The sequence below is a fragment of the Lotus japonicus genome, chromosome 5, assembly GCF_012489685.1.
Source record: "Lotus japonicus ecotype B-129 chromosome 5, LjGifu_v1.2".
NCBI classification, from domain to species: Eukaryota; Viridiplantae; Streptophyta; class Magnoliopsida; order Fabales; family Fabaceae; genus Lotus; species Lotus japonicus.
The window spans coordinates 55,743,673-55,762,100 of record NC_080045.1 but is presented as its reverse complement, the minus strand read 5'-3'; the positions used below and the strand labels follow the sequence as shown (position 1 = coordinate 55,762,100).

At 33.1% G+C, this 18,428-nt stretch overlaps 1 protein-coding gene and 1 long non-coding RNA gene across 2 annotated transcripts; one reads left to right on the top strand and one right to left on the bottom strand.

Annotated features, from left to right (window-relative positions):
- Positions 1-683: 683 nt before the first annotated feature.
- On the top strand, positions 684-1,443 carry LOC130717023 (uncharacterized). The gene is made up of 3 exons (XR_009012236.1): positions 684-812; positions 897-969; positions 1,058-1,443. It is a non-coding gene; the product is annotated as an uncharacterized LOC130717023 (long non-coding RNA).
- A 2,430-nt stretch (positions 1,444-3,873) lies between these two features.
- Positions 3,874-6,143, bottom strand: LOC130719821 (protein FAR1-RELATED SEQUENCE 5-like). Its single transcript, XM_057570426.1, has 3 exons — positions 6,074-6,143; positions 5,065-5,792; positions 3,874-4,950 (listed from the first exon to the last, which is right to left on the bottom strand). The coding sequence occupies exons 1-3, from the start codon at positions 6,141-6,143 to the stop codon at positions 3,874-3,876; spliced, it is 1,875 nt and encodes a 624-aa protein (XP_057426409.1).
- Between the last annotated feature and the right edge of the window lie 12,285 nt (positions 6,144-18,428).

Below are 18,428 nucleotides of genomic sequence, written 5' to 3'. Positions count from 1 at the left end.
GAGAAGGGACTTTGATTGCCTCATCCCCGGGCAGGAAATAACTGACAAGGTTTGTGATTCATTATTTTAGCTTTACTGCTTTATTTTCATCGGTGTTTGATTTGTTTATAAATCTGCAAAACAGATTATAACCTTGGTTGCTGTCAAGATCATGCGTGAACAAAGCTATCTCATGGATGATACTATCTGGTGCTTCCCCCCAGGTTTTGTGGTAAGATTTGAAAGAGTTACTGATCCTGATCTGCATGATATTATTGATGTTATTGAATTCTTATATGTTTTTATTGTTAAAATAAGAGGATGTTTACAAGGGCTTTTCTGTTGAGAAATTGTGTAAGGAATACTTGAGGCCATTCATGTATCCATACAACACTCTGAAATATGTAAGCTTTGTTTAAGTTTCTTGTGTATCATTAATGATTGTGATTCACCTTTTAACACATTTACTTGCATATGTAGATCTACATTCCTATCAAGACTGAATCTGACCATTGGTATTTGTGCATCATTTCCATTGGGGATTACACCATTTATCACTTGGATTCTCATCTTAATGAGGAGGACATAACGGTTAGATGTGCATCCATGAAAACATTGGTAATGTTTATATGATACTTCACTTGAATCTGAATACTATTTACATTCTAGCAACTTACTTTAATTTGTTTGCTCTTATTGTTTCAGTGCAACACATTGGTGGAAATGATGAGCACAGAGGACAAATATGAGGAAACTAACTTTTACCGGAAAATTGTGAACTTTCATTCTTGGAAGCTAAAGAAAGCAAGGGGTATCCTCAATACTGGTAGCAGGTAGTCCCTTTTGAAATTGAACTGCATACATTTAATTTCTTAATTTTGTCTAAGTTTCGGTAACTCTTCCATGTTATTATGCAGCCATGATTAAGCTGTGTGGCTGTTAAGTTGGCTTGAGTTGGGTTCTAGGTTTAATCCCAATCGATCTGGCTGTGTAAGTAAATAGTCCTCCTCATGGTTTATGGCTGTTTTGTGATTGTGTTTGTTGTTAGAATTAATTTCTGTTTATTTTCTTATCCCAGCCAAATGAAAGGGTTGTTCGCATGAACACTGCAACCTCTCTGTTATGTGGTGAGCACAATGACACTCGGAGGAGCTTGGAGGAGAAGGCCACTGTCTTCTGGAATGCATGTCACACCGCTGATGTTGAAGGGGTGGCTGCGACTTTGTGAAGTATGTGGTTGTAGGGCAGGGCAAGTATTATTTTTTGGCTGCATTTTTATGTTGCACAGATTTTGGTTCTGTAAAATATAACTTTACAACAATGATGCGTTTGGTGGTGGTGGTAACACAATGCATTGAATTTCCTATGATAGGCAATGCATTGTTTTACCATTTTTTGTCACCTTTTTGTTGGAATCTGATCTAACCCCCAACTATTGACTATTTGGTTGAATTACATGATCTGGTGTTGAATGCATTTACTTTTGAAACAACATTTTCTTTTAAATTTTTCCATTCAATATTTTGCATTTAAATGATATCAATGCTGTCAATGCTATGAAAAATAACTCCCCTCCCCTATTGAAACTGTCAATGCTATCAATGTTGTCATAAATCATTTTACTGTTTTCTGTGTGGTCAAATGTCAAACTTTTGAAACAACTTTTTCTTTTTCCCAGCTTTTTTGTTGCATGTATAGGTTCCCAACACCATCATTCCCAAAGTCCTCACCCACCCCTCCCCCCTCCCCCCACAACTTTATCTATAAAGGTCAATATTTCCCATCTAGCAAAACCACAAAAACCACAACTAGCTCTCTCAATTAGCAGCTGCCGTGTCCCCTTTCTCTCTTCTTATTTCCTGCTCCCCTTCTCTCAATTGTCCCTCAATGGCAAGCTCTCGTCGATTCCCCCCCTTAGTCGAATCTGAGGTTATTGACATCTCATCTGATTCTGAGGATGAGGTTTACTATGAAAGTGATTCTGATGGTTCTGATGATTACCCTTATGGATGGATTCGAAGCAATGATCCAAGGTTTGTTGGGAAGGAGGTTAGGGTAGGTGAACTTCCATTTGGTCCAGGCTTTGTTAAACCCATTACAAAGTCTCAAGCTAAAAAGGGCCAAGCATTGGTAAGCCTTTTTTCTTACAACCATTGTTAAACCCATTCATGAATTTCCACCACTACTATTATGTCTTTACACTTGTTTTTCTTACATGTTAATTTTCACAATGTTAATTTTGTGACTTCATGTAGGCTGTTCCTGCATGGTTTGCGGAAATGTGGTTAGATAGGAAATAAAAAAGGTTATTTGGGTATATGAGTATGTGAGTATGTGAAGCTTTATACTGTCAAGGTGTCGTGGCACTATCCCACTGGAAACCAGTGTTCATTTGCAAAGGGTTGGTATGATTTCAAGGTGGAGAATCATGTTGGGCCTGGAGACCATCTCTATTGCATGCCAACAGTTTTTGAAGATGTTTTTGCCATCTCGATATCGCGCGCAGCTGACCGCCGTGGGTGAATGATTTCGTATCATGCTTTGCCGGAAGCTTTGCCCGTGTGAACAAAATAATTTGTACTTTTGTGAGTCCCCCATGACCCTCTTTTTGTACTTTTTGTTGTCATCCCCTGTGTCCCTCTTCCCTCTTCCATTTTCTAGCCAAGTATGGCCATTACTATTTCAATGAAGTTCACGTTGTGTTGGGCATATACTTTCCATTACATATACTTTCCATTACAAGGAAAACAACTTAACAACCACGGTTAAGGAAAAATATGATAAAAATACCTCTCCCAAATTAAGTTAATGGACCTAAGTTAATATTAATATGCAAAAAGATGATAAAAAAGACCTCTCCCTAAAAGCTAAATAAATATCCACATCCAAAATTACATTACGATTGTGGATAAATATTATGATTGTGGATGTTCTAAGTATAATATCTACAACACTTTGGCAGCTAAATAAAAAAAAAGCTAGACTCAACACTTTGGCAGCTAGAGATGGACGTAATTATCCATATAATATAACTAGTTCTTAATGGTGGGCAAATATATATTGCATACTGGTAAATTTCAAACCTCCAAAATTTATAACCAAAAGTCACGAATTAAATGAATCTATCATAACCATGCGTATGGTACCATGAATGAATTTGAAAACAAACCATTTAAAGTACTGATGGTTCAAATAAAACAACATTACAAATCCCCACAAAGTATCACAAGTTTGTGAATAGGAAAATTACAAATCCATGAATTGAATTGCATATTACTAAAGCTCATTACAAAGAGCATCCAACTTCCACATGCGAGGTTCCCCTTCCAAGATAGACTGTGTGATTCCCTTCCAAGATTGCACAATTCAACCTGTGAGATGACAAAAACAGAGGCCAATTACAAGTAAGTGGTAGAAAGCAAAATATGTTTTGTTCATGTAATTTTACATTTGTTGCACATGAACATCATGAAGTAAGTCAAAATGCCTAGGCCACTAGCAGAACCATGTACATAAATGCATATGAAAAACATGAAGAAAGTCAAAATACTCACTTCACTGTGTAGCCCGTAGACATGTTTTCCGATTATGCCCTGCCCCGCCGCAAAGACCACAGTGGGAAGTACGCCTCCCCGGTCCACTACCTCTAGAGGCACTACCAATGCGCCTTTTGATGGGTTTAAGTGAGTCACGCAAGTACTGTTCAGGATCATTGGCCACCACATGTACAGTTTGTTTCACTCCATCACCTTTCTCCAATTTCTCCAACCTCCTTGCTTGCTTTAGAACCAGTTCATTTGTGTCCCGGAATGTTTCCGGTGCTCTACATGCTGCTTTAGACATTCGCCTGCAGTTTTCCCTCAATACAGTAAATCTACATAGATCCATGGGGTCTCATGCACCCAATTGTTCCCCACACAACTCAAGCCCCTCTTTTGCATCCTTGGTCCATCTCCCCAGAATTAATGATGAGGGAATTTCAGGCAGGTCTAGATATCTACAAACAGCAAGAATATGGTCGCATGGAATGCCATATGATTCCATCCTCATACAAGAGCACTTGAACTCACTGGTTGTTTTGCACAAAGTCACATTCCATCTCCGACTAGACAGAGAAAACCTTTCAACAAAGTAAATGATGCAAGTTGAAGTCTCCTTGAAAAGACTAACCTTGAGCATCAAACACCGGTGAAGACCCTTAGAGACAAGCCTGGAAATGTTGTCCGTGTAATGGTTGGAAGCTGACTTTTCAAGCCTCTTCAATTGTGTTTGCGGCACATGGTCACCGTGCATTGATGCAAAATATGCTTCAAGTTCCCTTTGTCGCTGATAACTCATATATCGAAAGAAGTTATGCATAAAATCAGTCAAATTGTTCCATGAGTCTACAAACTTCCCAACTTGGGCATGTAATCCCTCAACCCGAGAGGTTGTACGAAAGCCCACAAAGAATTCACCCCGCATATATGCAGCAGCCCACATCTTCCTCCGCTTATACAAATCCTGAACCCAAACATTGTCTTCACACCCACATTCAATAGCCATTTGAGCCCACCTGTCCTCAAACTCCACAATTTCAAGATCCCAAAGCATGCATCTTGAAAACATTTGAACAAACTTGGGTTCTGCAACATTGCTCACTGCATTCCGAAGAAGATGCCAAGCACATAACCTGTGATGCGCATTTGGAAACACAATTTTAATTGCATTTTTCATTGCTAGATCTCCATCTGTGATTACTGATACCGGTGCTTTCCCTTGCATTGCATCTAACAAATTGTGAAGCAACCAAACATATGTCTCCTCTTTCTCATCAGAAACTAAAGCTGCAGCAAATATAATTGTCTGATTGTGATGATTAGCTCCAGAGAAAAGCACAAGTGGCCGCTTGTACTTGTTTTTCTTGTATGTGGCATCAAATGCCAACACATCCCCAAACAATAAATAGTTGTCCCGACTGATTCCATCACTCTAAAACAACTTGTCCAACCTTCCTTCCTCATTAGAGGTGTGTTTCCACATCAAGTCAGGATCCTTTTCCTTCAAATTTTGTAAGAAACCAATCACTCCTCTAGCATCACATACGTCCACCTTATTCTTTTTAAATTTCTCATTGTACATTTGTCTTGGTCCAAATGGAACATTTTGATATCCACCCATCTGGTTGGCAAACACACCATAAGTCTGTGGAGTTGTAATGCCTGACTTCCTAAAGCAATTCAATTGAGTAATGTCGGCCTCATTCATTCTCCTATGAGTAGGTGCCAATCCAATCAATTTTTCTTCAACAAGTACATGATTATGATCATCACAAACAGATCTAACATGCCAACGCTTGTTATCCTTATGAACATGGACCTGACAATAAGCCTTACACTCACATCTTGTAGACTTTTTCGGAAAACGCTTTCTCTTTTCACCAGCATGACCATCAACCTCTGGCTCAGCTTTCTCTTTCCTTTTACCCTCCCTGAAGCAAACAAATCTCTGCTGGATTACATCTCTGTGATTGTTTTTTAGGACCTTAGCCTTCCTCGCAGCAAATCCATGCATCCGAGCATACCAACTGTAGAACAAGTACGCAACCTCACGATCCGGAAAGTGATAGGTGACTATGTCATTGACAGATAGTTGTTTGAAATTTACAATCCCCAAATCTTCTAGACCATTGATAGCAATCTCACTTGGAGGCTCCACATCAACATTTTCACTTTGCCCATTTTCAGCCTCTTTTTCACCTTCTTCTTCATCAGAATCAATCCCTTGTTCATCTCCACTTTCCTGTTCTTCATCAGCCTCTTTTTCACCTTCTTCTTCATCAGAATCAGTCCCTTATTCATCTCCACTTTCCTGTTCTTCATCAGCCCCATGTACATCTCCTTCCCCTCCTTCAACCATTAATCTAATAACATGCTGAGGATCCTGGCGCAGTCAAATTAAATAAATTTCCCCAAATCAAACAACCCATATACTAAGAAAACAATATGCTATAATTTAATTTAAAATCACACATTATCTTTGCTACAACAATTCTCATGGAATGAAACACTTTGCCACTGGAAACCATATTATGCGAATTTAACTGTTACCTGACGTGCAGATGAATCAAGTGCTGCTTCATCAATCCGAGGGTTCGACCTAGACTCCTGGGTATGGGAAGACATGTTCAACAGCCAGCGAACCCACCCTTTCCCACCAGCGAACCCGTTCCCACCAACTAACGCGAACAGAGAACGAAACCCGTTCCCACCGGCGAACCAACCCGATTCCACCGCAGAACCAACCTGTCACCACCGGCGAACCAAACCGAGCTCACACTACTGCATAGGAAACCACCATAGAACACATTCATTAGAAGGTGAAAGCTACAAACTCTACAACATCATTCAGAAAGCTACAGAGGAGGGGTGCTTCAGATGGAGTAATGAGAAGGTGAAAGCTACAGCGAACCTGTTGATGAAGAAGAAAGAAGAAAGTTACAGAGGAGGGGTTGTTGATGAGGAAGAACGAAGAAAGCTCACGAACCCTAGCCGTCGTGGAGTTGTTGATGAGGAAGAAAGAAAGCTGGTTGATGATGAATGAGAATGAATCAGGATATTTTAGTTAGAAATAAAGATAATTTACTGAAGTTTGTTTAAAATGTATTAAGTAACTGACACAATTAGTAGTTTGTTTAAGTTGTATTAATTATGTCCCAATTTTAATTTTTTACTGATACAATTACCTAACCCAATTAATGCAAATCCTATTAACAAAATTACTAACTATATAACTAATTATATATTATATATTAAGTATTTTATTTTTTAAAAATTACAAAAAACCTGCTGGACCTGCACTAACAGGTCAAAAGCAGGTGGTGTAACCATGACCACAAAAAAGTGGTCCATAGTAAACGGATCCTTGGCACAGAGTTGATGTGAACAACTGAAGATGTATTTGTTTTGGGTCTGGGCTATTAAGCCCAACTAGCAAACACCTGTAATCCTGCAAGGGGCATGTGACATCAAGTCATAGATTCGATCAAAAAAAAAAATTACATTGGTTTAATTTGTGTAGGATGAAGATGCTCTATAATCAACAGTCATAACATGTTCATATTTGTTCTTTCAAAAGTTTGAGGAATGTATCACATACTAAGGAATGGTGGTTTACGAGATGAGTGCGGTGGTGAGCTCAGTGGAAGTACTGCAAATGGAACTCCAATACTCAAGTCCGTAAAATTACAAAAAGAGATAATTTTTGAAATGGTCAAACATGCATTTTATAGTGTTCGAGTAGTAATGAGCTGAGTATTAAGCCTTTGCTAGGTTGTCTTGTAACTAACTATTTAGTAAGTCATTTATTTAGCTAGTTAATTAGCCTCGAGCATAAAATTTGATCCTAGTCATCTTAGGGACCAGCACGATACTCACTTACTTGCAGCCCTTCTAGGATGTTAATACAATTACGCAAGTCGGTCCTCAACAAATGTGCAAATCAATAGCCCTTTGCCGCTTGAACAACTTTCATGGCGCAACGACCAGATCTTAGTGTATACAAGTGATGAAGCGTGGGAAGAAAAGAGAAACAAGAGAGGTGACAGGCTAATCTAGCTCTTAAGATATTTTTTGTGAACAAGGTGCAAAATCACCACTATGGAAGTCATAGTCAATTATTATGAAGTTGCATCTATATACTATAGAAAAGAAGAACTCTGTGAGCCCCCCTTAGATGAGTTGGCACTTTTAAGTTCACTCTCACCCACACTCCTCTTTAGCTGACAAGTGTCAAACTCTAATTTATTTTGACTAATTTATGGCTAGATTAATTTCTCCTTGATTTTAGTTTTGTGTTCCATCATTGTCAAGCATTCAAATAATCTTAAAATAACTCATTAATTGTTGTTTAATGATTTTTTAAACCGTTCATTAATGCTGAATCAAAAGTGTCCACCCATCACAAATTACTTATGGAATAATTATTCAAAATATTATTATTTTTCGTATATTTTTTTTAAAATTATCCTTTAATGCTAAAAACAGATTTTGGCTTTTGTTATACGGTTTTTAATATTCCCTTTTCTTATACGTATATTGCATTAATTCATTAGTATTCTTATTTCAAAAAAAAAATTTGTTATACAATTTTTTTTTATGTTGTTCAAACTGTTTTTCGCTCCAATTATAGAAGTTACATTTCTGAAATAAATATTTAAATTTGCTTCGTTAAAAAAAAATCAATATTCAAATTCAAATGTATTAATTCTTGACAATCTGTAAATTCAAATTTTGAATTTTATTTTTGCAGCATTAATCTCCTTCCCTTTTCCACCTAAAAAAGTCATCAACCCAAATTGTGATTCATCTATATAAAGTCCCTTATATTATTCTTCACCTCCATCATTCCTTCCATTAACCAGCCTCTGATAACTTTAAAATAACTTATGTTTTGATGTCTGGCAAAATCGACGATCTCGCAACAATCGATGCCTCCAAGGAGAACTGGATTATTGTTGCAAAAGTGAATCGTTTATGACTAAGTCCGAGCTTATGTGGTTCGAAGCTGCCCTTTTCGATGGACATGGTTCTCATGGATGACTTATGTGGTTCGAAGCTGCCCTTTTGGATTATTGTTGCAAAAGTGAATCGTTTATGACTAAGTCCGAGCTTATGTGGTTCAAAGCTGCCCTTTTCGATGGATAGGGTTCTCATGGATGACAAGGTATGACAATTTTTTTCTTAATCACCAACTTTGAATTTCGTGTTTTTATTGTTGGACAATCTCTGATCTTCTCAATTTATTTAATTTCAGGGTTGTAAGGTTCGCGCTTCAGTTTGAAAGACTCTTATTTAGCGATTCCAGTCTTTGCTGAGTGAAGGACGCGTATATCAGATTTCATTCTTTGGTGTTGGTGAAAGCAGTCATGATTTCCGCCCAACCTCTCATCCATTCAAGATCAACTTTGATATACATACTTCTGTATGATTGGTTCCTAACAAGGCTATCAACTTAAGCCTTTTGCAACCTTTGGATTTTTAAAATATAGTTCTTAATTTTCCTTAAATGTGTGTTGTTTTTTTGAGCAGATGTCATTGGAATTCTAACCGGAGCAAGTGGTGAACAAGAGTTTGAGAAAGATGGTGCAAAGCAGAAAATGATAACTATTTAACTTGACCAAGATGGGTGCACTCAATGTTCTTTACTTATTCAAAATTTCCCCCCTAATTTTATGTGTAATTAAATTTATAATTTCCAAATTGGGCTACCAGGGTTCGGGTTGAATGTGCTTTTTTTGGAAAATATGTTGTTGAAGTCGTTGGTCATCTTGCTTCTGGTGATGCAACAAATGTTGTCGTTGTAGTGCAGTGTGCCAAGATAAATCCTTTCAAATATATTTATAAATTTTACTGTGTCAGCTAATTAAAAGTGCAAACAAGAATTTGGTTTTTTAAAAATGAAGAAAAAAATAAGATTTTCGAAATCAATCTAAACAATTAATTAGGTTATGACTTAAAAGTTAAAACCTAATTCGTATTTATGCAAAAAAAAAAAGTATTATTCTTAATGAATATCAGATAAGGAATGTTCAAATATTTTTAATTTTTTTTCAAGTTTACCATCTATTATGAAAATCAATCAACCATAATTAATGTAGATGAATTGTTTTATTACTATTCAAATGTTGATATTGTGAGGTTTATACAACCACATCAAATTAATATATTTATTTGTGGTCCATTCATCTACATATTTGTAACATATGTTCGGTTCCATATCCGTTTACTTACTAAAAAGAGTTTAAACTAAGTCAAAACATATTTCTACTGATTCATCTTTACGATAAATTTAATCGACGTGCAACGCACGGGTAAAGAACACTAGTTTACTAATGAAATCAGAAGAACTACAATACATATATAGATGGTTGTTTGACGTGGTACATCATGTCTAATTTCTTTTAAGCAAAATTTTAAAGTTGCTAAAAAAACAATATACATAAACCTCTTCTGAATATTTAGCATGAGTGCATACTTAAATCTGAAATTTAATTAAGTTAAAATCAACCTATACTAATTAATAGATCTGCATACTAAGTAGTGTTATATAGGCTGTTTCTAATAAACATTATAACAAACCTAATTAAGTGTATGTTTAATTTTAAGTTAAATTCAAGTGAATTTTAATGGATTTCGTGTTTATGAAACCGTACCCTATAACGTGTATTCTCAAATTTTAATGTTATGAATGCGGAAAATCAAACACGCAAGTCATGTACTAGTTGCAACTTGCAAGGAGTCATTGATCCATATATATCCTGGCTCATGAAGCTGGAGGTTCTGTATATTTTCCCAGTTCCAGGCCAATGGGAACTAGAAACGTGGTGTGAACTGTGAATCTTTTTCCTTCCTTGAGTCCTGATTTTTGTGCAGAGGGAAAGACGAAGAAATGGGCGTGAAATGCACACTGCTGCATGTGGGAGGACAACTGGATCACATGACGGGGTGCCATAATGCAATTATGAATCCGTGCAATCGTTTTCTGTCTAAAAGGGTTACATCTATTTTCTTTTTTCTTTTTCTGAAGCCAGCAAAAATAAATAAAAAGAGACTACAAAACGAATAAAAGTTCAATTTTCCCAGCTAATTTTCTTGCCTTTTCAACTTCGTACAGACTTTCATTTTCTCTTTTCAGATTCAGAGGAAGAATGAGGATGTACTTTAATCAATAAAGTGAATATTATGATTGGGGGACAAAAAACTAAAGGAGTGAACTATCATCATGTGAAGTACTCCATTATATAGGCACCCACATGAAATTAGTAAACTTAGATATCCAAACAATGCGATCATCTCTTATACATTTCATTTTTTCTTTATACATATTAACAATTTTCTAAAGTTATCACACGCTAATAGGGTAGCCTAAGATTTTGAAATTGTTAATTTTTGTGTTAAATACAAAACTATTTTTCATTTTAACTATTAATTAACTAATTAATTAAATTTTTAGGAATATCATTAATTCATAGCTCTTGAGTATTATAAAACCTTATCCATATTTATCTAATTAAAATTCTCTATCTGAAAACAAACCCTAACACACTTTCAATGTCACTAGTGTTTCTCCTCCCCCTTCACGTCATGTCATCTCTGCTGCACCTTTAGCGTCTTGCGCTCATCGTGTCGTCATTCATGCATAGAGATTTCCTTGGAAAACTGGCGGGGATGTCCAATGCGCCGATTTGAAAGAAATTGTGGGGCAAAGTTTTTGTCTTTCCCGGAGAAATGTCTGGTCCTCATGATTTATGTTTGGAGCTATGTGTTGGGAGTTTTAAGAGAAGAGTACATGAGTAAAGATGGAAGATGGTGATGAAAGTCTAGAGGTGCTTGATAGGATTAGTAAATAATATGGTTTTAGAAGTTCTCCTTTTATGGGAAAAACATGTCGTTGTTCCTCTCTTTTATGGTGACCTAACCAACCCAAACTCTACCTTGTTCGGGTCAGGTTTGTACCCTAATTTGAACACTTAGCTTAAAATAGATTCAATCTTACCTAATTATGTTTGATCAGTTTTGACTCAGGAAGACAACCTTGAGCCCGGTCCAAATCGGCCAGTGGCAGCCCAATTTTACGTTTACAATTAATTATAGCTCAAAACTATAAAATTTAATTAATTGATTTTGGCGGAACACAATCAATTATGTGATATTTTACAATTGAATTTCAACACATTTTAAAATATCATTTCTATTAACATTAATTAAGCCATTTTATTTTCAACTCACTTTTACTGAAACTAATATTACCCTAATTACTTCTATTTATCATCAATTCTAACAACACCTTTTTTTTATAAGCTAAAATAAATTAAAGAAATAAGAGATGCTATAAACCCGCTTACATAATAGATGATACTTAAAGATTTATAATAATATAATAGGTTCTAACAAAATACTATCAAAACAGCTAGCAAATTTGGTATACAACACACATTCTAACACTTATTCAATCACAATACATGTGTGTGTTTCTTTTCTCTCTTTAGTGCTCCTTCATCCTTCTATGATCCTATCCATAACCATTGGTCCATCTACTGCTATTATTTCCTTCCCTTCTCGAGAGCGACCCTTCTTCTGTGACGAAACAGTAATATATAGAAAATATATATTGGTCCAACACTCCAACTAATGCATGCAGCATGGCATATGCTACACACTGCACTCCAATCATATATTGGAGAATCATGGTGGAAAGTTATTCTTCTGCACATGGTGATAATGCACTCTTTTTCGCAATAATGTATTTTTTTTAAAGGCTGATATTTATTTTTATCCTCGGAAAATGTTGGTTTAAATCTCTGAAATATTTTGTATTTTTTAATCCATGAAAATATAAGTGGTTATTTGTTTTAGTTATTGTCGTTAAGTTTTACTCACGGACTCAAATAATGATGACTCACCCTTATTACCAAGTGTTTTTCAACCGATTTGACATTATGAGACTCACTCATTTACATAACTTGTCAATATTGTTAAATTTTGCTTACGTGTTTCACATATGTTTTTCGTGTGCAAAGTCTAGACGGTTGCGTAAATGAGTAGGTCCACGATACCTAATCAGGTAAAAAAACACCCAGTAGAAAGGATATGTCATCATTTTGTTAGTTTCATAAGCAAAATTAATTAACGAGAATGACTAAAAATATCTATCTATCTATATCTATATCTATATATATATCTATATCTATCTATATCTATCTATATCTATATAATATATAAAAGCAAAGTTTGGCAACAAGGAGGATAAAATAGTCATGCAATAGACTATGACTCATGAATGAATATTTTATCATGGGTCTTTATGTAATTTTGTAGAATAATTTCTAGGAAATCAATCATGACCGTTGATTAGTTTTGATCTTGACCGTCCTTACAATTTTAAATGAACTTATTATTATGGGATGTTATTAGTTATGGAATTCCATAGGACAAACATACTTAGTTTTTATTTATTAAATTATTAATTCAATCTAAATTAATATTAATATAAATACTAATAATCATTTTCAAGGGAAGTTGAAGGATTTTTTTGTTACAAGAGGAAAAAGAAAACTTAAAAAAAAAACTAATTCCATAGGGAAAACATAGTTAGTTTTGATTTATTGAATGGATTAAATATTATGATTTCACTAAAAAACCACTAACCTTTTCCTCTTCCATCAATATCATCTTATATCTATTTACTATTCACCTTGCAACTAATTTAAATTGATTTATAATTACTTAAATATTATATGTTATGGAATTCCATAGGACACATTAAATATTATTTCACTCAAACAAAAGAAAAACACACCACTAACCTTTTCCTATATAACTATATAAATTAGTCATAAAGCTCATTTAGAATGTGTACTTCACATAGTGTGTGTTGAGGTATTTGCTTTGATTTTTTCAAATGCTCAAAGTAATCCTTTGTCCAGGCTCCTCTTGAACTGAAGAAGAAATAAAAAAATCTTTGTTAGTCTTTCATCTTTCTCCTATGCATCTATCTATCAATATCTATAACTATATATTATAGGGGTTGATGTTCTTCAACATCATCGTCCATCCGGTAAGATCTTCATTTTTCTTTTCCTTTTCTCTCTCACTTTTGAATTATTTATTATGATTTCAACATCATTTCTTCTTCACATTTGTTCTGTCTCAACATGTCTTCTTTTTCCATTCATTCTTCGCATTCCTCATTTTTCACTACGGTAAGAGATTCAGTGTTTATTCGTAATATGTATGTTGATATTGCTCATTCAATCGGTGAAAGTTACTCATTTTATGTCACTTTCGTCATTGATGCATGTTTTGATAATTTAATCTTTAGTTAATGTAAGTTTCTTGCCTTTTTTCCATTATTTTATTATCAACTTAATCAATCAAATGATTGTCCTTTCTTCTAATGTAGTTCAATGGAATCTATGTTATCCTCTTACATTTAACTGATTTCGTTTCCATTTTTTTTCTTGCAGGTTTTGCAGCTAATGTTTCCGTTCTTCCAATGTATATACTATCTTGAAAACATGTAAGTTTCTTGCATTTTTTTTACTTTTTATTGTTTCATTGTCGAATTGGTCGACCAATGAGAGACATCTTTATTTTATTTAACAATTTTATGTGGTGTTGTCATCTTCAGCGAGGTTCTTCTCTTCTAATACATTAAGTTTATTTCTACTTATGACATTTTTAGGTGCCACTTACACTATGAATGTGGTCACTAATTTTACATTATTTTTTCAATTTTTGATTTTGTTATGTCTTCTTATTCCTTTTATCTATCAACACTATTTAATGAGTGTACTTAATTTTTGTTTATCTTCCTATTGAAATCAAATCCTTAATATTTTTTTAAAGAAATTGAAGGAATAATGACATTCAAGTTAAATTATTTAAATTGTCCTTCAATTAACCATGACTCATGAATATATTTTTTACCGTGGATATTTTTGTAATTGTGTAGATTTATTTTATGGGAGACCAATCATGATCGTTCGTTGGTTTTCATCTTGAACGTTCTTTGTAACCTTAATAAAAAAACCAATTAGGAGTTAGATAGAAATTGTAAATTTCAAGAATGAATTTAAAATGTCAATTCAAAGTGTCAATACATCATTAAAAACAAAGAACTAAACCCATGAGGCAAAAAACAATTCTCTGTCCAACTCCATAAAACATGTGTAACATTTACATAAATTTAATTAATATCTAAAAAACATTATAATCTGACGAGTGTAAAATAAAAAGAATTAACAAATTAAAAAAATAATCTCACTTTAAAACATAACAAAAGGAAAATTTCATAGAATTGTACTTCATTTATGTTCGTGGATAAACAAACATAAAATACATATTTTTTTACATATCTATTAATTTAAATTATAAAAAAAAAATAACAGTTACAAATTATGAATTTGAAAAGTAAAAAAATGAAAAATATATCAAAATGTTATTAAAATTAATCTTAAAATTTAATATTGTGAAGGCTTTAGAAATTTACATATCTATTGGTTACAATATATAATAATAATGGTTAATATTATGCATTAATATCATTTAGGAGTTATGTAGAAGCTCAAAAGGTAAAAATATTAAAGATTGAATTTAAATCAAAAGTGCTTAATCATGACACAATTTAACATTTAAATTCATGAGGTAAAAACTTTTCCACTTCTACAAGTCCATTTACATGTGCTTACTATTATACATAATTCATAAAATTAAAATATATTCTTAACGTGGTACTTCCTTTTATTTGTGAATTAAAAAATAAAATTGAACAATAAGTTAATCTCAAATTTTAATTTAAAATTAAAAATATAGATTGAAATGGTTATGAAATTCATCTAAACAATATATATTGGCTACACATCATTATCATAAACATAAATAAGTATTCTTTACTTTACTTACAAAAAAAAGGACGGTTACATATTATGAATTAATGTCATTAAGTAGTTATATAGAAGTTGAGAAGTTTATAACTTTCAAGATTGTATTTAAATCTCACATGAAAGTATCAAATCATGACACCAAATTTAAGGATTAAGTCCAAGGGGCAAACGTTATCACTTTTACATCTTCATTTCCATTTGCATACTATATAAATGACTGAGATTGTTCATCCATCTCAATGTACGTATAAACTTCGTGCTCTTTGGAAAAATTTCTCTCATATAAATTATTTATCAATTTAATATCTTCATTAAAATTTGACATTATTTCCAAGCCTATACAAGCATTCAACAAATTAATATTACTAATGATATGTTTCAAATAAAAAATCATCAAATTAAAATTTAGTTATATAGTGTCAGAATTCAATTAATTATATTATTTTTGTACATAAAGATTTGTAGGAAATACGAGAGGGGATCAAAACACACAAGTGCGTCTCTCTTATATAAAGTCTTAAGAGAAGGTAGTTTGAAAAATTGAAGGATATAGTAGTCATTCAGTTAACTACGAGTCATGAATGTTTTTTTATCATGTATATCTTTCTAACCGTGTAGATTTTTTTATAGGAGATCAATCATGACCGTTCGTTAGTTTTCATCTTTGTTGTTCTTTGTAACCTTTTAAGTGTTATATAAAAAAACTTTTAGGATTTAAATAGAAATTAAGAAATTTGTAACCTTCAAAAATGAATTTAAACCTCACTTCAAAGTGTCTAATCATAAAAAAAATAAATTAAATTCATGAGACAAAAAACTTTTCACATCCATAACTCCATATAACATGTGCAATATTTACATATATTTCAAAAAAAAAAAACAGTGTTCCATATTATGCATCAATATCATTTAATAATCATAGACCAAATAAAAAATAATATTTTTATGAGTTTAAAATAAATAAAAAACGATCCAATAAAAAGTAAACAATGTCATTTTAAAATAAAATAAAAACAATTCTTATAATGGTGTTTTACTTTGCAAGATAGAAACTTACTATGTAACGTAGAAATAAGTGCATTTAAAACAAAGATTATATAAAAACAACACTATTTATAATGCAATAGTTTTCTTACACTATCATTTATAATGTTGTAGATTTAAAACTTACTTAGGAGCAAATAAAAGTTTCCGTATTTGCAAAAATAACCACTTTATTGCAGAGCAACAACATGTCATTAGACGACTTCCCCTGAATGACTCAAATTGAGAACTTTTATTCGGAGAGAACAGAGAGAACTTTTATTTGGAGAACATTAACAACAGTTATAAGATCAAAGGACGAAGAACCCATTACTCACAAGCATTATTTTGAAGTTGTAGACTGAATACCCGGAGATATTATAATATTTACTAATAAGCACAGTTTCAACCAACCTTTTGGAGGAGAAGTTGTTGTTGTGGAATGACAAGAACAACTGAAAGTTTCAACACAAATTTCAACAAAATATTAATTCAAAACAAAAATATGGACGCATATTGTATCAAAATTGACTTTCACCACATCTGGAGGATGTCGAGCACATGCCGGGGAGGAAGCTCCCTGGAAGTTTTGGCGCATATGAGGTATTTGTTGTCACCAAATATGGACACAATGCAGTAGCATGTCACAACAAAAAAACTCAATGTGACGAAACATATTATTTGGATCCTCCCGAATAGTGTAGAAAAAAGACATGAGAATACCTGCACTACCAACATCAGCCAAAGTAAAAAAAACATATAAAATCCTGCATATAGGTAATACAATCCAATATATATATTACCAAAGCAACACACAAACGACAAACGACAAGGTTTTTTTTTTATAAGCCAAATTTGTATTGTAAAGAAGTAAGAGGGGTACTTCAACCCAATACATGACAAGGGTTGTAAAACAAGACAAGTTAAAAGTATGTGTTATGTCGTCTTAGGGGAGACAAGACACCACAGACACATTAAATCTATTATCATGCTACAACCAAAAAAAAAAACACATCTATCAAAAAAAATTCTAATATAAAAATAATATATTAATACGAAAATATATTTTAGAAAATAACGTAAAAATCATAAAAACCCACAAAATAAATTAAAATGAATATCCCCGTGCATCGCACGGGTAAAAGCACTAGTAACATTGTATATTTTCAAAGATTAAAAACCAACATTTGCCACATTTATAGAATAAATACATATTTAATTAAGCCTTTTTAAATTAAATATACCTAATTATGTTCGAGCCATATCACCATATATTTTCATAGTAATATGGCATTAAATATTAAGTTAAGCGTGAAAAAAATTATTTAATGTTTCGTTTGGGTGAAAATGATCACTTATATTAAAAGTTATGAAAAGAATATAATTCGAAAATGTGAAATTTTTTTTGAGTATATAAATACTATTAGGATTTGAACTTGTACTTAAAAAATTTTAAACCATCAAATACCATTTAAACTATCCATACCAGTAAATAAATATATATAAATAAAGTAATAGAAGAGCTAGCTTGTACCATATTATAATCATTAGTCAGAAAATTAGTGGAAAGTAAATTCTCAAACACTCAATAATATATACGATGCTTAAAGATGTAGAAGACTAGCTTGTTTACCAAATATATTTTTAACAAATACCAAGACTAGCTTGTTTATAAATGTAGTGGAGATTGAATTGATAATTCTCCATTTGGGAAAAAGAAATAAAAGGCAAAGTAAACAAGTAGTACTCATGCAACATGACAATTATGCAAACAATATGGCCATTCTGACTAACCATATCGATCACTTCAAGTATATACAGCGACATTTTCATTATGCTGAAAGGAATTGAAAACAACAAAAGAACGAGAAATGCGCTTGAAGTGCATAATGCAATTTAATTGCACCCCAATTATGCCATATTGAATCTATCCGAATGGATGGATGCACATGCATGTACGAGTATGTTTGGTAGGGAAAAGAAGGGTGAGAGAAAAGAAAAT

Bases quoted from the DNA above. Each gene is read 5' to 3' on its own strand.
- LOC130719821 (XM_057570426.1), bottom strand. From the start codon at position 6,143: ATGTCTTCCCATACCCAGGAGTCTAGGTCGAACCCTCGGATTGATGAA. The intron at 5,793-6,073 runs GTCAGGTAACAG...ATTCTGATGAAG, and splicing joins AGCACTTGATTCATCTGCAC to AAGAAGGTGAAAAAGAGGCT. The intron at 4,951-5,064 runs GTATGTGATGCT...AAGTTGTTTTAG, and splicing joins TTAAAAAGAATAAGGTGGAC to AGTGATGGAATCAGTCGGGA.